At 21.8% G+C, this 27,780-nt stretch overlaps 8 protein-coding genes across 8 annotated transcripts; 6 read left to right on the top strand and 2 right to left on the bottom strand.

The window, feature by feature from the left end:
• Window positions 1–832: 832 nt before the first annotated feature.
• Window positions 833–7,451, top strand: SRAE_X000187400 (Attractin; the record flags this gene model as incomplete). The annotated part of the gene is made up of 4 exons (XM_024653884.1): window positions 833–1,101; window positions 1,144–4,528; window positions 4,579–4,768; window positions 7,435–7,451. The coding sequence occupies 4 exons, from the start codon at window positions 833–835 to the stop codon at window positions 7,449–7,451; spliced, it is 3,861 nt and encodes a 1,286-aa protein (XP_024499344.1).
• An 86-nt stretch (window positions 7,452–7,537) lies between these two features.
• SRAE_X000187500 (Organic solute transporter subunit alpha/Transmembrane protein 184 family-containing protein) lies at window positions 7,538–8,804 on the top strand (the record flags this gene model as incomplete). Its single annotated transcript, XM_024653895.1, has 2 exons — window positions 7,538–8,605; window positions 8,661–8,804. The coding sequence occupies 2 exons, from the start codon at window positions 7,538–7,540 to the stop codon at window positions 8,802–8,804; spliced, it is 1,212 nt and encodes a 403-aa protein (XP_024499345.1).
• A 1,234-nt stretch (window positions 8,805–10,038) lies between these two features.
• Window positions 10,039–11,388, top strand: SRAE_X000187600 (Cytochrome P450 18a1; the record flags this gene model as incomplete). Its single annotated transcript, XM_024653906.1, has 1 exon — window positions 10,039–11,388. One exon carries the CDS (start codon window positions 10,039–10,041, stop codon window positions 11,386–11,388), a length of 1,350 nt encoding a protein of 449 aa, XP_024499346.1.
• Window positions 11,389–12,197: 809 nt separating this feature from the next.
• SRAE_X000187700 (Peptidase M1, membrane alanine aminopeptidase,N-terminal domain-containing protein) lies at window positions 12,198–14,051 on the top strand (the record flags this gene model as incomplete). The annotated part of the gene is made up of 4 exons (XM_024653918.1): window positions 12,198–12,416; window positions 12,460–12,735; window positions 12,781–13,380; window positions 13,428–14,051. 4 exons carry the CDS (start codon window positions 12,198–12,200, stop codon window positions 14,049–14,051), a joined length of 1,719 nt encoding a protein of 572 aa, XP_024499347.1.
• A 733-nt stretch (window positions 14,052–14,784) lies between these two features.
• On the top strand, window positions 14,785–15,756 carry SRAE_X000187800 (Translocation protein SEC62; the record flags this gene model as incomplete). The annotated part of the gene is made up of 2 exons (XM_024653929.1): window positions 14,785–14,808; window positions 14,860–15,756. 2 exons carry the CDS (start codon window positions 14,785–14,787, stop codon window positions 15,754–15,756), a joined length of 921 nt encoding a protein of 306 aa, XP_024499348.1.
• A 421-nt stretch (window positions 15,757–16,177) lies between these two features.
• On the bottom strand, window positions 16,178–17,931 carry SRAE_X000187900 (Adenylate kinase/UMP-CMP kinase family and P-loop containing nucleoside triphosphate hydrolase domain-containing protein; the record flags this gene model as incomplete). Its single annotated transcript, XM_024653940.1, has 5 exons — window positions 16,178–16,627; window positions 16,672–16,773; window positions 16,818–16,909; window positions 16,960–17,649; window positions 17,691–17,931. 5 exons carry the CDS (start codon window positions 17,929–17,931, stop codon window positions 16,178–16,180), a joined length of 1,575 nt encoding a protein of 524 aa, XP_024499349.1.
• A 2,282-nt stretch (window positions 17,932–20,213) lies between these two features.
• Window positions 20,214–23,572, bottom strand: SRAE_X000188000 (Sphingosine-1-phosphate lyase 1; the record flags this gene model as incomplete). The annotated part of the gene is made up of 7 exons (XM_024653951.1): window positions 20,214–21,301; window positions 21,732–22,078; window positions 22,129–22,722; window positions 22,768–23,071; window positions 23,115–23,256; window positions 23,299–23,372; window positions 23,416–23,572. The coding sequence occupies 7 exons, from the start codon at window positions 23,570–23,572 to the stop codon at window positions 20,214–20,216; spliced, it is 2,706 nt and encodes a 901-aa protein (XP_024499350.1).
• A 1,604-nt stretch (window positions 23,573–25,176) lies between these two features.
• SRAE_X000188100 (Clc protein-like family-containing protein) lies at window positions 25,177–27,510 on the top strand (the record flags this gene model as incomplete). The annotated part of the gene is made up of 3 exons (XM_024653962.1): window positions 25,177–25,675; window positions 25,759–26,620; window positions 26,730–27,510. 3 exons carry the CDS (start codon window positions 25,177–25,179, stop codon window positions 27,508–27,510), a joined length of 2,142 nt encoding a protein of 713 aa, XP_024499351.1.
• Between the last annotated feature and the right edge of the window lie 270 nt (window positions 27,511–27,780).

The following is a 27,780-nucleotide window of genomic DNA, read 5'->3' on the forward strand; positions in this document are numbered from 1 at the left end:
TAATATTAAAATAATTGACAAAATGTTTTATTAATTTATATTTCTATGAATAATTTGTCCCATCGTTAAAACTATTTCAAGGTTCTTGTTCTATTTTATAAACAATATAAGATGTAGAATGTGAATGTTTTTATTATACTATCAATTATATTTTTTACATAACAAATTCATCTTTTATTGTATAATTTTCATTTTATTTACCATTTTAATATTCTTTACCATTATTTTTTTTTGCAATATATCAAATTACAGAAATATTTTTTCCTTTAATTTTAATAGTTTATTATATCAAATATATATTTTTAACATATTCTTAAAAAAAAATTTATGTTAAATTTTTTTTTTATCATTTATTGTTAAATTATTTAAAAATGTTAATATTTAATAAATTAAACATTTTTTAAAAAAGTTTTTTTTTTTACTACTTTTTCGATTATATTATTTAATAAGATATATTATTTATTTGTACTTATCATTTTTATCATTTTACATTTCATTTTTCCTATTTATAAATCGTGTAGTACAATTTTATTATTATTACAAATCGTATATATTATTATATATATTTACAGAAATCAATTTTCTTTATTATCAATCATACAAATATCAAATAATATTTTCTATTTCTACTTATTATTTGAAATGATCCCAGCCATTAGTGCATCAAAAAGTATATATCCATAAAAATATTATTTTGGTTTTGTTTTGTATTATGTCTTTTGATATTTGTTCAAAAATATTAAAAGAAAAAAATTTTACTACTCATAATAATATATGGAAAGAAAAAAAATTTGATATTTTTAAAAATGATAAAACAAAGAAATTACTTAATATGGTTATGGTATTAATTAAAAAAAAAAATCATATTTTTAATATTTATTTTAAAAGAAGAAATTATTATTTTTCTATTATATTTCTTTTATTAGTTATTGGTTATACAAAAGTAGAATGTAGTTTTCAAATACAAAAAAATAATAATTTTGTTACTCAAAAACAATGTGATAAACCATGTTTTAATAATGGTACTTGTATTAATGGTAGTTGTGTTTGCCCTCATGGATGGTCTGGAGCGCAATGTGATTATTGTCATGGTAGAATAAGGTAATATAAAAATATATTATAATTATTAATAATTATTTTTAGCATATCTAATAATCAAAAAGGTTTTATATTTGATGGTCCTAATAATTATCATTCATCAATGAAATGTACATGGATAATTAATTATCCTAAAATAAATAAATCAATGCCTGTTCCACCATTACGTTTACATATTGAAAATTTTGATACAGAATGTTCCTGGGATTATGTTTATATTTATGATGGGGATGGTGTTTATGGTAAACAATTAGCAGCATTATCAGGATCTTTATCAACAGTTGATTATGTAGCACCATCTGGATCAGCTTTAATATATTTTACAAGTGATGTTGCTTTTAATATGGCTGGTTTTAATATAACATATGACTATGATTCTTGTCTTAATAATTGTTCATATCATGGAAAATGTGTTAAAAGTCATTGTATCTGTGATAAAGGATTTCATGGTGATTACTGTGAAATACCATATTGTGATATTGATATGAATGGTAGTAGAGGACCCTGTTTAAATGAAGGTATATGTAAAAATGGTAAATGTGATTGTGGTAAAAAATATCATGGAGAATATTGTCAAAATGAGATAACAGATTTAGTAATTGATAAATTAAATTATAAAGGTTATTTTGAGGGTAGAGCATCACATACGGCTGTGACAGTTGATGACAATATATGGATATATGGTGGTACATATCTATCAGGTGTTACTAATCAAGATATTGTAGTTTATAATATTAAAAAAAATGAATTTTCTGTACCAAATATTGATGGTAAAATTCCTGAAAATAGATATGATCATAGTATGGTTGTATATAAAAATAAATTATATATTTTTGGTGGTGTTTTAAACAAAAAATTAATAACAAATGAATTATGGAGTTTTGATCTTATAACAAAAGAATTTATATTATTAAATGCACATAATGATTCATATTCATCATTACCATTAGCTGTTGCTGGTCATACAGCACATATAATTGGTGATGAAATGTATATATTTTTTGGATATAATCCATATGAAGAATTTATCCATCAAACACAAATATATTCATTTACAAAAGGAAAATGGAGAAGAAGTGAAGTTGATCCAAATATTGAAGGAAGATATGGTCATTCATCAGTTTTAATTAATTCTCCTGATAAAAAAAATATTATTCTTGTTTATGGTGGTTATAATGCTCCAATTGACGATTCATATTCATATTTAATAAGTAATCAATTATTAGAATATGATCCATCAGATAATAGTTGGATAGAATTAGATCATTCACAAGGACCAATATATAAACATTCTTCTGTACTTTTACATGATACATTAATTATTGTTGGTGGTAATGCACATAATGAAAGTAGTTTAAAAAAAGAATCACAATGTTTATCTAAAAAAATTTTTTCATATGATGTTAGATGTAATGAATGGTTTCCATTATCAATAACATTAGATAGAGAAAATATATTAAATACAGAAATGTATGGACATGTTGCTGTTAAACATGAAAATGAAATGTATATTATTGGTGGTTTTAATGGGCAAATGTTACCACAAATATTAAAATTTACACCACCAGTATGTGAAAAAATAAAAGATATTAATGAATGTACAAATATAAAAAGTGGTATAAAATGTATATTTGAAAAAGGAAAATGTAAAAAAAAACGTAATGATGTAACATATAGTAAAAATTTTATGGATGTAATCAAATTTGAAGGTGATGATCGACGTTTGGATAATTGTTTAAGAAATGAATCATTTAATAAATGTTCTTTGTACAAAAATTGTAAATATTGTAATCATAGAAAAGATTGCTCATGGTGTAGTAGTAGTAAAAAATGTTTAAAAAAAGGTGAAAATTGTTTTAATATAATGAAACGTGATATTGATGATGAAGTAAAATGTAATGATGTAGATTCATTAGATATTCGATATTGTGGACTTGCAAAAAGTTGTTATTCATGTAAACAATTATCACATTGTTCATGGATGATGATTGAAACAACCCAAACATGTCTTACTCATCAAGAAGAAGAAATTATATTAAAAAAACAACGTCAAAGACAAATTGATAGATTAGCATTATCATCAGACTTCTCTCGTTCAACACATTCACATAATTCTAGAGCAATGAGTGTAAGTCATCTTATAAATTCATTACCAAGTTTAGCTTTAACACCATCAAATCAAACATGTCCAATTCCATGTGCAATGAGAACATCATGTAGTAGTTGTTTAAATTCTCAATGTATGTGGTGTCCAATGACACAACGTTGTGTTGATACAGATACATATATGATAAGTTTTCCATATGGACAATGTAAAGGTTGGGTAACAGCAGTTAATTTTCAAGTATGTCAATCAGATACATTTGATTGTAAAGTTCAAAAATCACCTGAAGAATGTCAATTATCAGGACCACATTGTGGTTGGTGTGATAATGGATCTGGTACTGGTCTTGGACAATGTATACCAGGTAATTTATCAGGTCCACAAAATTCAAGTGAATGTAAAACAGAAAATTGGTATTATATTGGTGGACCACAATGTCAATGTAATGGTCATAGTAAATGTATAACAAATCCAACAGTATCTAAAAAACATTCAACATTGTCAACAATTTTACAAGGAAATTGTGGTGAATGTAGTAATCAAACGACAGGTGATCATTGTGAAAGATGTGCTCCTGGTTATTTTGGTGATGCTCGTAATGGTGGTTCATGTCAACAGTGTGAATGTAATGGGCAAGCTGATAAATGTAATCATAAAACAGGTAGTTGTTATTGTACAACAAAAGGTGTTACAGGTGACCGTTGTGATCGTTGTGAACCTAAATATTATGGTGATCCAAAAAATAATAAACCCTGTTATTATGATTTAGCAGTAGATTTTATTTTTACTTTTAAACTAGATAATGAGGAATCAAAAGATAAATATGTTACACAAATAAATTTCTTTAGTGTACCATATAAAAAAGATACAGATGTTCAATTTACAGTTGTTTGTGATGGATTATCAGGAGCAGAAGTTTCATTAAATTTAACATCAACTGAAAGTGATGGTGAAGTTAAGACAAAACAACTTATGTTAAAAAATAAATGTGATAATAAAGGAATTAGGAGAACATATAGTGCCGCAGAACCAGGATTTGCTTTTGGTACAGATGCCAATACAACATTTCTTGTCAAAGTTGATAATTTTAAAACACCTATTAAAATACAAATTTCTTTTGCTCAATCACCACCAATTAATTGGGTTTTATTTTTTGTTATTTTTGCTGCATGTTTTATTGTACTTCTTGTTGTAGCTGGTTTATTATGGATGATAAAATTAAGATTTCAAGATTGGAGGGAAAATCAAAGAAGATATGATGAAATTGAACAAATGTCATCAAGACCATTTGCTTCTGTTAAATTAGAAATTAATGGAACAAAAAATGTAAGTTTTTTTTTATTAAACTTTTTTATTATTAATTAATTATTTTTAAGACAACAACTCCTATATCAATTGAACCTAGTGCTAATTACAGAACAGGAATATTTAGTTGTGTTGTACGACTACCAACAGGTTCAACAAATTACACCCCACACGGTACATCGGGAATAGCTGTAGCATCATCAATTTGTTTTTTAACACCAGCACAACTAGCATTATTACAAACACCAGAGTCTGGAGAAAGTAAGAATAATTGCAAAGTATCTATCAAACGGTTTTTACCATTCATAAATAGAAATTAAAATATAAGTCACAAAAGTAAACAAATTTTAAATGACAATTTTTTTTCAAGTTCCTTCCACTAATACTGGTGTGTTAAAAAATTTAATTTCTTTTTAAAATAATTGTTATAAAATGACAAGAACGGACGTAATTTTATCTTGTTAAAGATATATCAACATTATGTATATAATATACTTACGGATACTGGTATTAATTTAACATCTTATTGTCTACCTACTTTAAAAATTTAGTTAATAAAATAAATTATTAATTTAATTAATTCTCGTTTTTATATTAAAAACATATATTTGTTTGTTTCATTCATTCATTTATTTATTTTTATATAGATAAATTATATTATTGTTTAAAATAACTTTCTATTATATATATAATCTATTTTTATATAAAATTAAATAAATAACAGATTAAATATATATTATAAATATATATCCTTTGGCTATTTTAAATATTGGTTATCTATTTAATAAAAATATAGAAAAACTAGATTTATTATTTTTAAGATTTTCATCATTACAACAATTCGATTACAATATATCGATAAAGACTAATTTGTGACATCCAAATATATAACGAAAATTTTTCAATCGCATCTACTACTATTAACTAGTCCCGTTTACATTAAAATATATATGCTGTGATATTGATTACTCATTCTTCTAAAATATTATCTCAAATTGATCTTTAACTTTATTGCATATACTAACAGTTATTTTTTTTTTTCATTATATTTTATTTTAATACCATTTTAAAATGGTAACTTTTAAATATAATGTATTATTAATATAATATGTATAAAAATATATGTGTATTTTAAAACTATCACAAGTCCAAAATATTGATGAAAATGTATTTGAATTGTTAATATACTATTTAATATTATATAGTTATTATTTTAAATTTTCTTTCATATATATTGATTTACATGAGTGAATAATTGACAAGTAAGATGAATTATTTTTTATATTTAAGAAACATTCTACAATATATACTATTTTTCATTTATTTTATTTTTCCATTACTTATCTTTATTCTTTTTTCTATCTTTAATAAGTTTGTATGTAAAACTTTTATTATACATTCTGTTTTATCTTGATGATTCATTATATAGAATGTTAAATTAAAATTATAAATAACATTAATGTTGGAATGTTGCTTTTAAGTTTCTATCATATTTGACCAATAACTATAACATTTATTATTTAAACTTGTATGACAAAATAAAAAATTTTTATTTTATATAAAAACATGGCAACGAATACCAATATATGATGAAAGACTTTATCATACAATGTATCATTTATTAATTTATTTTAAATTATATTTCATACATTCTTATAAGTATTATAGGATGTCATATATATATGTATATTTCTTTCTTTCTTTCATTTATTTATTTAATATATCCTATCTTTTATATTATAATTATAAAAAAAAATTATATTCTTGTCATTTTATAGAAATTTTATTTTGATATAAATAATAAAAAATTTTTATTTCAAATTTTTAAAAAAAAAAAAAAATAAATTTTTTAGTTAATAGTTATAATATTATATTTAATTAATCACAACTCATCTTTTTTTTATTGACTTTTTTACTCAATTACAATATCTTTACTATAGCATTTTTAGTTATATTATTATTCTTATCATACTTATGTAGATAGCTAGTCATATAAAGTCAATTTCTCCATCCATGAAAATGAACAATTTTGTTATTTAGGCATTTTATTTATATAACAACAGCCACTAGATGTAGAAATTAAAAATATATAAATGTAATTTTTTTTTTTGATTAAAATTAACTTTTAATTTTTTTATTAAAACCATATCAAATACATTTATTTATAATAACTTTATAAAGTTTATATTATTTTTTATTTTATATATACATATATATAACTTAAATATATCACATGTAATAAGATAAAATATATTTTATAAAAATAAGTAAATTATTTACATATGCATTATCACATGCTTTTTCTTTTTAAAATAAATACAATTTTTTTTAATTATACTTTTTTCTATTCAAAATTTTATCAACATTTTCTTTTATTTTTATTAAAAATATTGACAATTTTTAATTTAAATGTTTATTGATTATTATTATTATTAAAGATAGATAATATAATTAAATATTTGTATAAAAAAAAAATAAATTTTGTAACGATTATATTTAAACAAAAATTTATTCATTTCGATTTAAAAATGTTCATTAAATAAAATTTCTATAATAAAATAAAGACATCAATTAATGTTATTCTATTTTAAATTTTATAGTTAAAATCTTATATTCATATTAGATATAAATTTCTTTTATCTTCTTGACATCATTAAATAAAGAAAAAGATTAATGTTTATATTTTTTTTTAATTAATATTTTTATTTTCCCTTAATAAACAAGAAGTTAAATATAATATATATTTTTATTATTTAACAAAATATATTTTTATCTAAAATGTATTATTTTTGACACGCGTAACTTTTATATATAAATTTGAACTAAATAAAATAGAGTCAATTGTTTTCGTTGTTTAACACCTAATATTGATTTTTTAAATAATAGTTATTTTAATTGTAAATTAGTTTTTTTTTTTTATTTTATAGGTTCAGTAATGAACTAAGTTAGACATTAAATATCAATTAAATAAAAAGTAAAATATATAATTTACACATATATAAATAAAATATTTTATTGAATAAAATTACAATGAATACTACTACTGACGCTGCATCTTTATTAATCGATTCCGGAGACATTTTTATTCGTTCTGGAGCTGCTAAAGGAATTGCTGGGTTTTTTACATGGGCTGCATTATTAATAACATCACATCATATATATCAACATCTTCGTTGGTATTCATGTCCTTCTGAACAAAGATGGATCGTAAGAATTCTTTTTATTGTACCTATATATTCATTTGATTCATGGCTTTCACTATTATTTTTTTCAAATGATGTTTATGTTTATTTCAATTCTATTCGTGATTGTTATGAAGCATTTGTAATATATAGTTTTTTAAGTTTATGTTATGAATATCTTGGTGGTGAAAGTAACATAATGGCTGAAATAAGAGGAAAACCAATTAGACCAACTAATTATTGGACATTTACATGTTGTTTAGCTGGTAAACAATATACAATTGAATTTTTACGTTTTTGTAAAAAAGCAACACTTCAATTTTGTTTAATTAAACCTGTAATGGCTTTTATAACATTATTATTAGCTATATGTGGTAAATATCATGATGGTAATTGGAGTATGAATGAAGGATATTTTTATACAACACTTGTTTATAATTTTTCTGTATCATTAGCTTTATATGGACTATTTCTTTTTTATACAGCTACAAGAGATCTTCTTTCACCATATAGCCCTGTTTTAAAATTTTTAACAGTTAAATCAGTTATATTTTTGTCATTTTGGCAAGGATTTTTATTAGCTATTCTTGGTTTAACATCTGCAATTGCTCCTATATATAATTCACATGGCGAAGAAGTTATTTCAACTGGTACTGTAGCAGCACAATATCAAAATTTTCTTATTTGTGTTGAAATGTTTTTTGCTGCTGTTGCTTTAAGATTTGCTTTTGGTGTTAGTGCTTATGCTGATGTTCATTCTGTAACATCAAATAATGAAGGACGTCCTGTTACATTACAATCAATTTCAAGTTCTCTTAAAGAAACAATGAATCCAAAAGATATTATGCAAGATGCAATACATAATTTTCATCCACAATATCAACAATACACACAACATTCTAATCCATCACGTTCAGTATGTTTGTTTAAATTTTTATTTAATAATTATTATATTATATTTTTATTTTTAGAATAATCAATCTTCTTCAAATGATGAGAGACGTTTAGCTGGTTCAAATTCAGAAGGTAATTATGCTAGTATGAGTACAACACCAAATCCTGTATCATCTTCATCATCTAATTCAAATAATGTTGGACCGCTTTGCGATCTATAAATTTTTAATTGTGGTTGAATAAAAAAAAACATATAATTTAAATTAAGCTTCATCCCCATACAGAATGATCTCGATCTATCAAATTAACTATTTTTTTGTAATCAATGCGGATGGTGCTTCTTTTAACTTCATGTTTTATGTCAAAAATTCGCAAACAATCATCCTATATATACTAATTTGGTTTCAACAATTATATGGAAATGTATTTATTTTAATATAATATCAAATTACTATTTTTGATTAATATCATTTGTCAATACCAGCCTACAATGTGAAGATTTTTATTTTTTTCTTTATTATTTAAAATAAAGATATCTTATCATTTCTATTTTACTATCATATATATTGTGTTTCATCAAAATAGTATTGAACCCGGATGAATCTTTGTGTTGCTGGCATACAATTTTTTAACAATAATCATTTACATTAGTCATATAAAATTAATTCACATTACCATGATAAATGGATGTTTTTTCAAATAAATTTTTTTTTTTGAAATAAACTTTTTTTATATTTAATTATATTAAATTACAAGCATATAAAAATATTAAAAAAATAATAGATGTAATTTTAAGAAAGTTATTAATTAAAAAAAAACTAATTTATATATATTGATTATGAATATTTTTTTAATTTAAATAAAATTTGTATGATTAAACAACAAACTACACTTTTTTAGAATTACATAAAATAAACATTATTATTAATATATGTTATATAATTTACAATGGCAATAAATTAAATAAACTATGAAAGAATAAAAATACAATACATAGAAATTGATATGATAATTTAAGTTAATTTTTTAAAATTGCTATTGTAAAACATTATATTAAAAATGTATAATTCTATCATAATATAATTTTTATAGAGACTTATTAAGCAAATTTATTATCATTTTCTAAAAGTTTTTTAAAAATAAAAATTTTATTATAAAATAGATTTTTTTCTTCAAAAAAAGTTCATTTATTTTATTTTGAAGAAATAATGCTTTTTATTTTGGATTATTTTATACAATTTCTTTTTCCATTGAAATTAACTACTTCAATATATTTAATAACAACTATTTGTATACTTATCTTAATATGGATTGTAAAATTTTATATTAAAGTTACAAAGTATCCAAAAGGACCATTTCCATTACCGTTTGTAGGAAATCTTTTTCAGGTAAAATATTTACCTTTAAACATTGTTTAAATAAATTTTAAAAAAATTAAAGATTCCATTTGAAAAAATGCCAGATAAATTTGAAGATTATAGAAAACAATTTGGTCCAATATTTACAATTTATCTTCCATATCCAGTTGTTGTTTTATGTGATTATGATTCATTTAAAGAAGCACTTGTTAAAAATTCAATGACATTTAGTGGAAGAGCAAAAAGATATCCTGAATCATTTGTTCACCCTGAAACTGGTAGAGGAATTGTATTTGCTGATGGTCCATATTGGAAAGAACAAAGAAAAGTTTGTCTTCAAATATTTCGTAATTTTGGTATTGGGAGAAGTATAATGGAATCCAAAATTATGGAATATGTTTTTGAAACATTAAATTATGTTGAAGATAAAAGAAAAGAAGGACCACTTGAATTTACTTGGATATTTAGGGCATGTTTTGCTAATGTTATGACTGAATTATTATTTGGTATACGAAGATCACTTGATGATAATCAAGAACTTAAATTTATAATGGAACCACTTGAAAAATTATTTCAATTAGGTAGATCAAATATTACTTTATTTTATCATTTTTTTAATGATTATCCATGGATAATTAAAATATTAAAAAAAATTAATAATGTTGGAAGAGATCAATTAGATGTTGCTTTTGCTCATATTCGTAATGTTATAATTGAATCTAAATCAACATGGATAAAAGGAAAAGAACCAACAAATTTTGTACATGCATATATGGAAAAAACTGATTCTAGTGATGAATATGTAAATGAAGCTGAAATGCCTTATGTAATTCATGATGTTTGGGTTGCTGGTATGGAAACAACAGCAACAGCATTAAATTGGTCAATGAATATTTTAGGATCATTTCCAGATAAACAAGAAAAAATAAGAAAAGAAATTCATGAAGTTATTGGATATGATATTGATATAAATTATGATGATAAAAATAGACTTCCATATTGTCTTGCTGCTGTATATGAAATTTTAAGATTTTCAAATATAATACCACATAATGTAACTCATAGAACAGAAAATAATGTAACAATTGGAGGAAAATTTATACCAGGAAATACAATAATATTTGCACAACAATATAATATATTGAAATATGATCCAATATTTTGTGATAGTGATAACTTTTTACCTGAAAGATTTTTAATGGAAGATGAAAAAACATTTAAAAAAGAAGCTATTGATAGAATGTTAATATTTAGTGCTGGTTCACGTAAATGTATTGGTGAAAATATGGCTATGATGCAAATGTTTTTATTTTTAACTAATATATTATCTAGATATATAATAAAAGTTCCAAAAAATAGTTCAATGCCATTACTTAAAGGTAAATGGGCAGGAATTATTAAAGCTCCTCCATTTTCATTTGATGTTATTAAAGTTACAAATAAATAAGTTAATTTCTTTTAATAAAAATATTTTAATTGTATAGTTATTTATTATTATATAATATTATATGAGATAATTTATAAGAAATATTATACAATATATTTATAATATTTTGATATTAATTGTTTATAAAATAGTCAAAATTTTTGTATGACACAATTTTATTATACAAACAAAGATATAATTATGTATCAGTTTTTATATATCTAATAATCAAACAGTAACATAATTTTAACTTTTTATACAGTTTCAATTCTTGATAACAGTCTACAATAATTAAGGTACTCATAAATACATCTAAATATAATCTTAATTGATAAAGAAGAAAATGAAAAATGATTGATAACTATTATCTGGTGCTAAACGTTACCTATGAAAATATAATCTTCTTTTTATTAATATTACATATCATAAAACAATTATAATATAAATAGTATTTTATAAAACATTTTTAGATGAAAAAATTTTTAAATATCTTAAAATAATAATGTTCATTCATTATTTTCAGCTAATTGATTTTATTCTTTAAAATATTTATAAATGCCTAAGTGTGAATTTTATATAACTTTATTATACTTAACTTATATATATATAATATTTTACTAATATTCATTTTTTTTAAATATATAATATTTTAATTTTAAGATAAAATACATTTATTTCTTAATAAAACTTTGTTTTTAAAAGAAAAAAAAGTATATTTTTTAAAATAAAAGAATTTTTTTTTAATATTAGTTATTTTATTAATAATCTATGTTGAAAAACGATCTCGTTAATAAAAGTATTATAATTCTATTGATGTAACAAAATTTTAAATGGTATTATCTAAACAAATGTTAACTTTTGTTCATAAAAAATTTTTTAACTTTTCTACTATATACCTTATATTTTTATTAATTTTTTCAATTTTTCAACTTCTGGTAGCAAATACAAAAGTATATGATGTTTATTATAAGTTAAATGATCATTTTCATCCATTAAAATATGATATTAAATTAAGTTTAGACAGTCATTCAAATGAAATAACAGGACAGGTATGTTATTATTATTATTATTATTTATATTAAAATTATTAAGGTTGTTATTGATATTTTATGTCAAAAAACAAGTACATATTTAGAATTACATTCTGATAGTAATTTTATTCTTTTTAAACATGTAACAATTCATGAAAACAATAAAAATAAATCTATTGTTTTGGATGATCCGGTATTTAATTATAATACGCAAACAGTTATTCTCAAATATCCAAAAAGTAATAAATATAGGAAAAATAAATTATATAAATTAACAATATGGTATAGAACAAAATATTCAGAACATCTAAGAGGTTTTATGAAAATTGAGGATAATGTAAGAAAATTGTATATTATTATTTAAAATTAAAACACATTATAGGTAAATGGAAATTGGGTTAATTCACTTCTTGAAATGACATATGCCAGACAAGTTTTTCCTTCTTTTGATGAACCAAGATGGAAAAGTGTCTTTAGACTTCAATTATGGTTAAGTGGAGAATTTGCTAAAGCATCATATATTGCTTTATCTAATACAGAAGGTAGTCCATTTATGTTTTCAAATAATTTAACAATATGGACATTTAAATCAACTCCACCTATACCAACATATTTATTTACAGTTTCAATTGGAAAATTTGATAATTATTGTTGTGAAAATAAAATTCAAAAAGAAAAAGATATATGTATATGGAAATTTAATAGATCAAAAGATCCAAATTGGCATGATGTTGCAGAAGATGTTTGTTATGAAATAAAAAAATATAAAAATTTAATTGATAAATATTTAAATATTGATACTAAAGCAAAAGAACATTTTCTTATTGTACCTTGTCAATTAAATGGTATGGAAAATTTTGGTTTATTACAAGTATCTGAAAGATTATGGCCAAAAAAAAATAATACTAGAAGTATGGTAACATTTACAAAAACATTAACACATGAAATGGCACATCAATTTTTTGGAAATTTAGTTACAATTGTATGTTAAAATAATTTAATTTTCTTAATAATTAATTTTTTTTTTAGAAATGGTGGAATGATATTTGGATAGCAGAATCATTAACAAGTTTTATATCAATGAAAAGACCTTATGAATTTAGAGTTGAAATAGATAATTCTGAAGAACCATTAATTGATAAAAAATGGGCTGAAAAAATACCACATCATGTATATGTTAAAGGTCCAGCTGTATTAATGATGCTAGAAGATGTCATTGGCCCACATTTAATGAAAAAATTATTAAGAAAATTTATTAAAAAATATGCATTAACGTCAGTTGACAGTCAAGATTTTTTTAATATTCTTAAACATGTAACTCATATGCATATGCCAATGGCATTACCATTTTTTAAAAGTTGGTTATACCAAGGAAGTTATCCATTAGTATTTATAGATTTTGATGAAGAAAATAAATTATTTACACTTTCACAAACACCAAAATATGGTAACCCTAAAAATAGATGGTTAATACCAATATGGGTTGATTGCGCAGTTGGAACTGTACCTGAAAAATTATTTTGGATAACTAAGAATTCAAATCTTGTTTTACATATAAATGATTTAACAAAAACAAATAAATCTGCTGCTGTAGCTTTTAATAGAAATCGGTCAGTATATTATAGTGTTATATATAATTACTTTACTATGTAAAAATTAATAATTTAGTGATTAAAATTTGTTTCTTTTTTTTTAACTACTTTTATATTTATAGTTTATTCATAATGCAATTATATTTAAAATAATATTTACTTTAATTTTTACTAAATAAACAACAAAAACGTGCTAGTATTTTATTATTTAATATTATGACTATTTTTTATTCAATTTATATAAAATAAAAATATATACTTTACATTTATATATACGTGTTACATAATTATTTTCTTATTTTATATTAAAAACAAAAATTTTAAAATTTTTATTTTTTAATTGACAACCATTTATAATTACTAGACATTTATTATATTGCGATAAAATTACCTTAGGCAATTTACATTTTAATTATTTAATATCATAAATTTTTAGTATAAATTATTTTTAAATGGAAAATTTTAATATTATGTTAAATTTTATATATATATTTAAATCAATAAATTTTTTTTATTGAATTATTTTTATTTAATATTATAATATATTTAAATATTATTTTCTAAATTATAAAAAATTTTTAAAAAAAAAAAGAATATAATATTATGAAATTTAGTAAATATAAAAATTGTTAATCTCAGCACGCTTTTCTGATATATTGAACACGTTTATACATCAACAACATTTAACATTTACACGCGACATAATTGTATTGTTATTATATAAATATATATTTTTTTTTAATAAAAACAATTTAATATTTTTATTTTAGCGGATTTTATAATTAATTTAAAAAATGGGAAAAGCTTGTTGTGGTAATGTAAGTTTATAAAAATAATATATATTATATATGTATGATTTTTTTTTTTAGAAACATGGGCATTCACATGATGATGAACCAGTGGCAAATATTAATATGACAAAAGAGGAAGAAGCTATAGCAAAATTTATTAGATTTAATACACCTTGTAAGAAGACAATTTTCAATCAAAATGAAGTTGAATATTTTACTGGTGAAAAGGCTGTCACAACACTTTATGAATCAGACAAGTATGGGAGCAAATCTAAAACACCAATGTTTAATGATAGAGAAGAAGCTGCTGCTTATATACAAACATTAATGGAAAGAGGTTTATTTTTTAAAGTTGTTAAGACTGTTTTAAGAAAAAAAGATAAAACTAAAAAAACAAAAGATCAAAATGATGAAAATAAAGTTGATGAAGAAAATAAGAAAAAAGATAAAAAGAAGGTTAAATTAACTGTCCACCAACATCAATCATTTATCGATGGTAAAGAAACTTATGTTTGGACATACAATCCAACACCACTTTTTAAACAATTAATTGGAATTGGATTATTAGTAGGAACTGTTGCACTTTGTCTTTTACCATTATGGCCTGAATGGCTTCGTACTGTAGTATATTATATTGCTATGGCTGCTGTTGGATTTATTGTATTACTTATGACTGTTGCTGCTGCACGTTCAATTTTGTTCGTTATTATTTTTGTACTTACACTTGGAAAACATCATTTATGGATATTACCAAATTTGACGGAAGATTGTGGTTTCTTTGAATCATTTGTACCATTATATACATATGAATATCGTGGTTCTAATTATAAAAATAAAAATAAAAAGAAAGCTAAAGATAGTGATGATGAAATTTCAGATGGCGAAGATATAACAAAAGATGAAAAAGATACTGAAGATGAAAAAAATGCATCTAGTAAAGATGAAGGATATGTTATGATAGAAGAAAAAAATTAAATATTATTGTGAAATTTTTTTTTAAAATATTTTTTTTATATATTTTGGTATAAAAATGCATTAATTAGCATTAGATACTTCTATATTATATAAGGAAGTACACAATACTAATCATATTTATTTATATTTTAAATTACTAATCATAAAGATGTCTAAAGACTGACAAGAATGTCTTATACTTCGCAACATTATTATATAAGTATGTTTATCTTGTCATCACGTAGTTATATATAATAAATATTTTTCTAAAATTTTTAAATTAAAAATGTTAACATAGCAAACTCCATCCTAGTTTTAGTAATTATTTACGTCAATCATTTATCTTTATAAATATATTGTAATTTGTTATATATTTTTATATAAATATATATTAAAAAAAAAAACATTAGTAATAAAAGGAAATTCAAAATGACTATAATTATTAATGTTCATCCTGTTTATCTAAACTCATACTAATGGTGTTTGATATTCTCCTTCTTTGCCTTCCATTAGCAGAATAGATTCCTTGATGTATTGGTACACGTAAAAATTGTGACCCATTAATTGTATTATTTGTATTTAAATTTTTATCTTTTCTAGGTTTGTTTAAATTTGTTGATGATGAATCATAAACACTAGGACTTGATTCACCACTACCAATTATTTCATTATCCTCAGCTTTACTTAATTTTTCACTAAATATTAGTGTTATTTTTTTACATATTTTTTGTGAAAAATTTAATGGAAATAAACATATTTCACCATTTGGACTTGATAAACATCTTAATGGTAATTTATTTCTTCTTTTTGGTCTTGATCCACTTTTTCTATTTTGAATAAAATAATCCAAATATGTTGTTTTTTGTTCAAAAAAATTAACACGTTTAGTTAACTAAAAATTAATTATCATAAAAAATATTTATAATTAAAACATACGGCATAATCGGTATTATTCATGTTATCTAGAATAACAAGATAATTTTCATTAACTAATCCTGAATTTAAAATGTATCTTTTAACACTTCTAATTTGGGCACTCTATAAAAAAATATAAGTTTATATATTAAAAATAATAAAATTACTAGTGTTCCATTTTTATCTGGACAGACTTCTGAAAGTCGTATTTTTTTTAATTTATAATAATCTACGTCAATATTCATAAATTGATTTTCATCTATAAAAAAAATACCATTTTATTTAAATTTTAAAAATTTCATAACATACCTCTCATAAATAAAACAATTTTTCCTGATTGATCAGTATCATTAGCTAAACCAAAATCAGAAATAATTTGTTTAACTTTTGGTACAACATTTGGATTATAAGGAATTTTGATATCAATATCAATAACACGTTTAGTCTTACGAAAATATTCAACAAATGGTTTTGAATTTTTATGAAATGCATCTATTCTTTTTTCTAATAAACCTTTATCTGCCTCATCAACTCCTTTCAAAAATGCACTTAATTCTGGTGATAAGTCTTTATTATCAATTCCATCACTTTTTTTTTGTGTTTTTTTACCATCTAATAATATATGTTCATTTTCTATTTCAATATTTAAAACAAACATTATAGAATGCCTTCTTTCAAAATTTTTTAATGTTGCTTCAACATCTGCATTTTTATATGCATCTGTTTTTAAAATTATTGAAAGTTCAGGAACAATATCAATTAAAAATCTTTGAGATGTTGAAGTGGCTAATTTTGTTGATATCATACTAAAAACCCAATCTAACGTAATTATTCCTTTATCACGTTTTAATAATTGTTGAATTTCAACAATTGAATTAACTGTATTTGCAACTTTATTTGGTAAATAATTAAAAATAATATCTTCAACATTTATAGTAGTAAATTCAAATTCAGTTCCTAATTCTTGTGTTATTAGACCTTTTAAACTACCTGGTCCACCTATTTATAAAATATAAATTTTATTATTATTTATAACTAACCAAAAATAACAATTATACTTTGATGTTCAGTAGCATCTTTTCTAATACCATTACCTATTTCAATTTTTACTTCTGGTGGTGTTGCTAAACATTCATCCAATTTATCATTATTTATACTATCATTTTCTGATTCTTCAACACCACCATTATTTATACCACTTTTTTTTGTATTTACATTTTTTTTTCTAAATTTTGATGTAATAATTTTACAGTCACACGGTATACTAACAGAACACCCCATATAACAAAAAAATAATATGATGCACAGAAAAAAAAATAATGTATTTAGTATATCAAAGTATAAATATTAGAATATTAGAAAGTACTTGCATAAAAGCCAATCTACTATAAATGAAAACATAATATTAATATAGAATATTATTATAGAAAATATAACATTTTAAGGTGTTAATTTTATATTTATATTGATAAGAAAATGACGTTAATAAACATATTGTTAAATATTTTTATCCCCAAATAAAATATTGGAGAAAATAATTTGTGAAATTTGTTGTAAAAATAATATTTAAAATATTGTATATTTATAAATAGGTATTTATTTTAAGAATTGAAAATATATATATATATATATATATATGTATATATATTAATAATTTGTAGTCTTATCACAAGTAAAACATTTTTATTCATTTCCTAAATATACCATTGAATAATAATCAATGAAACCATTAAAGAAAACTTATATATTAATTTTATTTTTCAAAAAAAGACAAAATAAATTATTGAAAAAAAAACATTTTAATTCAAATATATTAATAATATCAAAATTTATACAATAAATAAATATTTAAAATGTCTGAGCAAAATAATTTTTTTTCTATTATAGTAATAATTACGGTAGTAAATATTTAAAAGTTTATTTACTTAAATGTACTACAAATATATTTGCTCAAACTTTATAAAAAAAGTTCATTAAATGAAATCTTATATTATAAAAATTAAAATTAGTAAAGTTGTATATATGCTTATAATAATAGTAGTTATTTTAATTCATATCTATTTTATCATATTGTATATAAAATAGATATTGCATTAGTTGAGAAATGATATAGTATAAAAATATTTTAAATGAAATAAAATAATATTTATTATAAAAAAAATGAAATTTAGTTTATTTAATTAAGAAAAAAAAAGATATTAGAATTTTAAAGTAAAAAAAAATTTTAATATTACACTATAATTAATTTTAAAAATAAATAAAAGACTAAAAGTAGAAAAATATCGTCATAGTAAAATTTAATACGTCATAGAATCTTCTTTAAAATAATCTCTTTTACTTTAAACCATATTTTTTTTCTTTCTCAATTAATAGTTTTATAAAAGATTTTTCTATTCTAAATATCATACATAGAGATATTTAACAATTAGGAAATGAAAAAATTTTTTTTTTAAAATATAATAATGTATTAATTATATTAAATATAAGTTTACTATTTTTTAATATTCTTTGTGAATCAAATAAATTTAATTAAAAAATTTAAGAAAATTTTTAATTTATAAAAAATATAATTTTATTTTTGAAAATAATTAGATAATTGCTTAGTAAAAACATAGTTACTTGACATTTCTTTCAATTTAAAAACTTTTTTTTATAAAGTATTGTTGTGATTTAAAATTACACGCATCAAAAAAACTATCAAGTCAAACTTTATAATCTAAACTTTATAAATATTATAAATTGGTTTGTTAAATTTTTATAAACGCTAACATATATTAAAAATATTTTTTTATATAAAAAAATAAACAGTATTAAATAGTAGATGAATCAAGCATAATATTTGTTACTTAAAAAAGTAAATTTTATCATAATTTTTTATCTGTAGATTAAAAACTTTAATAAGTAAACTTTTTTTAAAAGTTTTTACATATACAGAAATTAATATTATTATATTTAAAAAAAAAGTTTTACTTTCTATAAAATGTGTATAATTAAAATGATGTTAAATTACAATAATTTTACACCAAATTGATAAAAAAAGAAGCCAGTAGAAAAATTAAATTTTGATTCCTATAAATTTAACAATTTAAAAAAAATATGAATTAGAAAAAGTTTAACATAAGATTTAAGTTCTAAAAATAGAAAACTTTGTTAATATCTCTTTAGCAAAATGTTCAAAAAAAAAAATGAAATCTTTCCTACAAAAATAAATATAGATTTAAAAAGAAAATTATTTTATAATATTTTATTTAATATAAGATAAAAGTTTATATGAACCTTTATACTGCAAAATTGCTTCTTTAATCTTGATATTTATTTTTACAAATAACATATAAGAAAATTTTTTTTATAAAAATAAAAAATAACAGGAAGATTATATAAAATATAGAAAGTAGTAAATTATTACATCCTTACTTTTGAAATTGTAAATGAATAATAATTAAAATTAATTTTTACTATAATAGTTAACACGTGTTGTTAGAAATTTATTTACTTTTGTTGTGTGAAATTTTTTAAAAAGATAATTTATTAAAAAAATTTTAATTATATGTTTTATTATATTATTAATTAAACCATAAATATTCTCCTTGAGTTCTGCTTTGTGATGGTAAAACTTCAACTTCAGATTGAGAATTTGGTAATGTAGATGGTATATGTTCTTTAGATGATGGTAAAGCATTCATAGGTTCTTCCATTTGTGGTGGTGGTATTGGAACAGGAGAAGGAATATTATTTCTTGTAACAACAGGCATGATACTTTCTTGTTTTGGTGAAGGAATTTGTGGTCGATTTCCATCACAATGTGAACATGAACCTGGATTTCCTGGATCACCTGGTGGTCCTGGTGGACCTGGTAATCCAATGCTACCTGGATTTCCTCTATCTCCAACTTGTCCTCTAATTCCTACTGTTCCACCAATACCTGGTTTACCATCATGACCTCTTCCACCTGGTGGACCTCTAGGTCCTACACGTCCTGTTGGTCCTGGTGGACCTGGTGGAGCACCATTCAATACTTTTCCTCTATCACCTCTTGGTCCTTTTGGACCTGGTGGACCTGGTTCACCTCTCATTCCCATTGGTCCTGGTGGTCCTGGTCTACTATTTTCACCCATTCTTCCTGCTTTTCCTGGATTTCCTGGTGGTCCTCGTGGTCCTTTTGGACCTGGAATTCCTGGTGCACCTGGAGGTCCAGGTGGACATTTTTGACAAGCATTAGTTCCAGCAGGTGGAGCAGGTAAATAAACACCATCTCTTCCATTTAAACCATTTCTTCCAGGATTACCATCAATTCCTGGTTTTCCAGGTTTACCTTGAGCACCTCTATTACCTGGTGGTCCTTGAGTACATGCACAACAAGCATTACCAACACCAGAAGAGGCAGTATAAGGTGTATTAACTGATTCATAATTATTTGTATAACCAGAAGCTCTTTTTCTAATAATTGGATTTTTATCAATAACCATAATTTGTTTCCAAATATCTTTAGATTTCATTTTACAAAGTTCTACATGAGCTAAAATATTAGAATTTTTTCTCTGTATATTTGTATGAATTATTGGTAAAAATATAGCAGTTAGTATGAGACATACTGTTGATGAAACACATGCTAAAAAAGCAGCTTCTTTATAAGCTACTTTCATAATTAAACCTATAAAAACAAATATTTATTATAATATTTAAATTACAAAAAAAAAAGAAAATAAAAGAAGAAGATATTTTATAAAATAAATTAGTTATGAGTATAGTCGTTATATATTTTAATATATTTAACCTTTACCTAATTTAATGATTAGCTAAATTGTTTCTAAATAATTAGGTCATTTTAAAAATCAAAGTTCTATATATATTTTTTAGTATTAGTTTTTCTTTCTTATTTCTAATTCTGATACATATTTTATAATTTTTCTTTGTATAAATTTATTTTATTCTTTAGAATAACCTAATTAAATAAAATAAATGTAATGGATTATATAAAATTGATTTTAAGAAACTAAAATGTATGTGTATGTAGAAAAAAAAATTAATTATATATTTATAACAAAATTATAATTTTTTAAAAATGCTTGGAAAGGAGTAACAGGTATCTAGATAAATATATGCAAATTCTTTAACCAAACTTCTATCAGGAATTTTTTGTGCCATACCATATAATGCAGCAGTTCCTTCTAATTTTGAGTCATTATTTTTTTTAATTTCATTAACTGAATCATGACATGCTTTTATAAATTCATCAGCAATATTATCTTTAGTATGATTTAATGTAACCATTAAATGACATCCTGATGGATATTGAAGACTACTTAAATGCCATCCTTTTTTTTCCATTATTGAAACAAATTTATGAATATCAATGATTGATGATGTCATACTAACAATGCAAATATCACAATCACCTTGTAACTTTAATTCTGGTATTTTTGAAAGACTATAAATAATTTATATAAAAAAAATACAAAATCTTTTAAAAAAACATACCCATTTTTTATTTTTCTTGTTGTTTCAATAATTTTTTTACTGACATTTTCATATTTATCTTTACCATAATAGAATAAAGTAGTCCATGTAAGAGCAATATTAAGACCAGATCTACTACCTTCCATTGTGGGTGAAGCATAAATTCCACCTTGCCAATCTGTTTCACAAAAATATTGATAATGTATATAACTTTTATTTTTGTATAAAACAACAGAACTTCCTTTTGGTGAAAGACCATATTTATGAGTATCTGCTGTAATACTTGTAATACCTGGAACACGGAAATCCCATTTTGGAATATTATATATATTTTCATCAACAAATGGAAGAATAAATCCCCCACAACAAGCATCTACATGAACAGGAATATTATACTTTAATCCTAATCTACCAATTTCTTCAATATCATCAACACTTCCAAAAGGAAAATTAGGGACTGAACCAACTAACATAGCTGTATTCTTATTAATTGATTGTTTCATTTTTTTTAAATCAACTTTATAAGTAACAGGATCTAAAGGAATTAAAACAAGTTTCATTCTAAATAATTCAGCACCTTTCATAAAAGCAGCATGAGCAGATGTTGGTGCTACACTAAAATACATTTAAATATTAAAATAAATATTATTAATATCTTACAGTTCAGGAAATTGAATTCCGTTATCAAGTGCTTTATTTCTGTAGGCTAAACAGGCTAAAAGAATAGACATCGAACCACCTGTTGACATAGAACCACAAGTTTCATCATCACCATTCATTAAATTACAACACATTCTAATAATTTCCGATTCCATTTTTCTAATACCTGGAAACAATTTTGGCCAAAGTGGATTGGACCAAGCAAATTTTTCAATAATTGTTTTATAACATTCAATCTCTTCCTTGTTACATTCATCACTAAAAACAGCTCCTGAAACTTTACCATCCAAGTATTGTGGTGTTTCTAAAAATTAATATTATAAAAATAATTAATAGGTAAACGATACCAAATTTTGTATAATTATCAAGAAATTGAATTATCTCTGATTTAGTTTTTCCTTTATCTGGAATTTCAGATACATAAACATTTGTTGTGTCATCTTTATGGATACTTTTTATCAAGTCTTTCTCTATTAATAATAATTCACTCTAAAAATTTTTTTGTTATTATAATTAAAAATTAATTATTACCTTTATTTTCTTTTTAATAAAAGGTATTCTACGTATTAATTTAAAAAATTTATTTTTAACTCTATAAGTTAAAGCTTAAATAATAATATTAATTAAAAAAGATTAATTAAAATTTACATTTATCACTTTCAAGAATCTTGTCAATGTAACACAATAAATAGCCTGTTACACTTCCAATCATTAATAGTTTAAATTTACCATAAGGCTCAAGGAAAACATCAACTTGTTTGGTAATATCTTTTATGTTTAACAAAACACTATCAACTACTGACATTTTAATGGTTTTTTTTTATCTAAAAAAAAATACTAGAAAATAAGTTTATTATTATTTCAACCAATTATAATATTTTACTTATAAAACAATTAATTTTATATTTTCATAAATAAAGATTGATAATAATTTTCTAAAGATAATAAAATGTTTTATTTAATATTCTGAATGATGGAAATTATATAAAAAGGTTTTTTTTATTAAATGAATATTATTCTCAAGAAAATTATGATATAATCTTTTATCAACGACAATAAAACATTATGTTAATTATTCTTATCAATTATATAAATTTTTATACCAAATTAATGATGTATTAATTTGTGATGCATAAATATATATTTATTAAAATAATATTTTTAAGATTATTTTAATTTTTTTGATGTATGATATAAAAAAAAAAATTTATTTGAAAATAATTTTTGCAATATAAGAAATACTTTTGAAAACAATAAGATAAATGAAAATTTTAAAATGTAATTATTAAAAGATTTATTTTATTAACTGGAATTATATTTATTATGAAAATAATTACACAAAATAAGTAATAAATTATTTAACTCTTAACTTATTAAAAGTTTTTATAAATAACTTTTATTCAACATTTATGAATATTTATTTTGATGTGATCATTATCTATTATTCTTCCTGCAGTCATACCTTTTATTGGAACAGTCTTTAGAATACATGTATATATATATATAGACATTCATACAATTAAATTATATTTATTGTATATTAAGAATAAAGGAGAAAATTTTTATTAATATATTTTACATTTAACATAAATATATAAAATCATTGCAATGATTATAGTTTAGATTATTTAACTTTAAATGTTTAAAAATATTTATATATTTTTATTTTTTTATTGTTAGTTTATAGTATAATAAAATAAAGAAAAAATGACCTAGTAATATTTTCTCCCACATTAATAAGATATTTTTATTTAAAAACTTAACTTTATATTGTATTTTTAAAAGTAGTATGTTAAGATTATGTTTATTTAAATTCACCTTTTTACTTATTTTACAGTTATATAAAACATTATAACAAAATTTTCCATCAAATTTAACAATAAATGTTATGGTATACTAGCATCCCCATGACCTTGAAATATCCAATTTTATAGATGATATATATATATATATATATATTGTTAAAATAGAGTTCTGTACTTTATTCTTTCAATTTATATTATCGCATAATATATATAGTAGTTATTTGCATATTTTACATATAATAATAATTCATATACAACATGTTGATCATTTATATAAAGATGAATAGATAAAGAAAGTCTTCTGATATCATCTTTTCTTTATATTAATACACATGTTACTAAATTTTTTATAATAAAGAAAATAGTTAACCGTAAAAGAATAAATCTTTTTATTTTGTTATTAATTAATAATCATAAAACAGTTTTTATAATTTATTTATCAAAGAATATATATTTTTAGATAATATTTTAATTATTTATGAAATACCTATGGGTGTTTATGAGCTAAATTGTATTTAGATATATATTTATATATAATTTTTTTTAATTAATTCAATTTAATTTCTTTTTTAAATAATAATAATAGTTATTTATTATTATAAATATGGTTAGAAGAAGAATTCCATTATCCATTTATTTTATTGTTGAAATATTTGCATTTATTATATCATTAATAGCCTTAATATCTCCTAGTTGGCAATATGTTTATTTAGAAGGTGGAAGAACTGAACATCATCATGGTTTATGGTTAGATTGTAAAAGAGATTATTCTAATGATTATGGAAGAACAAAAGAATATTATGAAAGTTTATATAGACTAGCTGATCGTGGAAGTCCATTTGATTCATTTTATTTACCACAATTTATGTGTGTATATAAATTTGATTATTATATTGATCCAGAAGATTTATATGAACATAATTATGATGAAAATAAATTACAAGATGATGCAAATCAACATTTATTATTAGCATGGAAAGTTGTATCATTATCTGCTTTTTTATTATCAATTTTATCATCAGGAGGAGCATTATTAATTGGTATATGTGCATTTTGTCATCGTACATTAACATGTGCTTCAACAGTTCTTGTTTCTATATCAGGTATATTATTTATTAATTTATTTATTTATTTATTTACATATATATATATATATATATATATAATTATTTTATATTTATTATAGCTTTTTTTGCAATTATTGGTAATTTAATTTTTTATATATGGGCAAATTATCAAGATAATAATGTAATTAAAGAGGAAGATGATATATATGAACAATTTATTGGATGGGCTTTTTATGCATCAGTAATTGGTACCATTTTACATATATTTGCATCAGCATTAGGTTGCCTTACAACATCATTTTCATTTAATAATGCCAAAATAGTTAAAATTGATGTAGAAAATTGTGAAGATCCTTTAATAACTATTAGTAGTCAACCTAGTTTAAATAAAGAAAAAAATTTTAAAAGAACATTTTCAGCTGTATATAAAGTTGACTCATCTGCATTACGTAAATTTGAAAGAGATTGCGCCAGATCTATGAGAAATAAAGAAATAAAAATGGCACAGATGATGAAAAATCAACAAACAATTAACCATTTTATACCATACAATCCAATTAACCCTGAAAATTTGATGGCAAATAATTATATTACTTCTTTTAAAAGAGCAAATTCAGTCCCAAATTTTAAAAGGTATAATAATACTTTAATGTCATCAAATAGTATAATAAATAATCCAAGTGTTGCGACAGAACCAATTTTATATAAATCTCACCAACAATTGCCATCATTCCAGAGGCGCCCTTCAACAACATCATTGCGCAAACATTTTGATCAAACAAGTTCAAAAAATTTTTTAAATAAATCAGTTTCTTTTACTAATTTAGATAAATCTCATGAACAAATAAAAAGAAAATCATATATTAGTGAAATTAATGATTCTGACACAATATATGAATATGTACCATTACAAAATAAACAAAAAATTATAACTACTATAAAGAAACAAAGACCAATAAATTGGAATTTTAGCGATAAAGAGTAAGTTTAAAAATTAATTATGTTTACATTTTCGTGATAAATTTCTTAATAATATATTTTATCTAAATTAAAATATTTTTAATTTAAATACATTTTTTATTATTTTCAGTAATACTGATGACATTTATTCATCTATTTATGCTCAAGAACCATTTTCAAGTTTATCAAATGATGAAAAAATAGAAAATGAATATTTAAAACCTAATGAAAGTTTATCAGTACAAAGAACTACATTTGGTAATGAATGTACTGTAACATCTATATTAAAAAAAGAAATTCCACAAAAAGAAAAAAATATTAAGAAAGGACAACAGATAACTGAATTTGAAGTTGAAAAAGATTATCATTCGTCTAAAAATTTAAATGATAATTCACTAAAACAAAATACTATTAAACTGCCAAATCCACCATTATTAACATCATCAAAGATGAGTGATAATTGTATGTCAGAAAATATCAATAACCAACAAACAAAAAGTATATTAAAAGTTAATTCTCAAAAACATATTTTGCCATCTAATATTTCTTCAACAAGTAAACAATTATCTTCCTCATCAGAAAGCAATAATTCAAAGCAATTTCATTCTAACAACACATCAAACATATTACCTACAATTAATAATAAAGTAAAAATAACAAATGATCCAATATCACCAAAAATTGGTCAAAGATTTTACAAAAAAAGGAGTAGTAGTCGTGGACATAGATCTATACCTAATTCAGTAATTACAAATGATGTACAAAAACAATCATCAGAAGAATGTGAAAGTGAATGTGATCGTTCTATTGGTAGTTTTACCTATATAAATAATGATCATATACTTCCAGAAAAACCTTTAACAAATAAATTTACAACGGAACATAATACTCCTAATGAAACAGTTGTTTAAAAAAATTTTAAAAAGATTTTTGAAAATAAAATGAAACGAAACAAATTTTCTTAAATATAAAACTTTAATTTTTTTTAATTTATAAATTAGTGATCTCTATAAAAATTTTTTAATATATTTTCCACAACTATTATATTCAAATAAAAAAAAAGATATTATATATTGTAAGGATTTTTATATTTGTATAATACAACTTAAAAGGTAAAAATTATTTATTTATCTAAAATTGTGTAAAAACATGTAAAATAGAAAACAATAATTAAAATATTG

Source organism: Strongyloides ratti, scaffold srae_chrx_scaffold0000003 (genome assembly GCF_001040885.1).
Source record: "Strongyloides ratti genome assembly S_ratti_ED321, scaffold srae_chrx_scaffold0000003".
Lineage (NCBI taxonomy): Eukaryota > Metazoa > Nematoda > Chromadorea > Rhabditida > Strongyloididae > Strongyloides > Strongyloides ratti.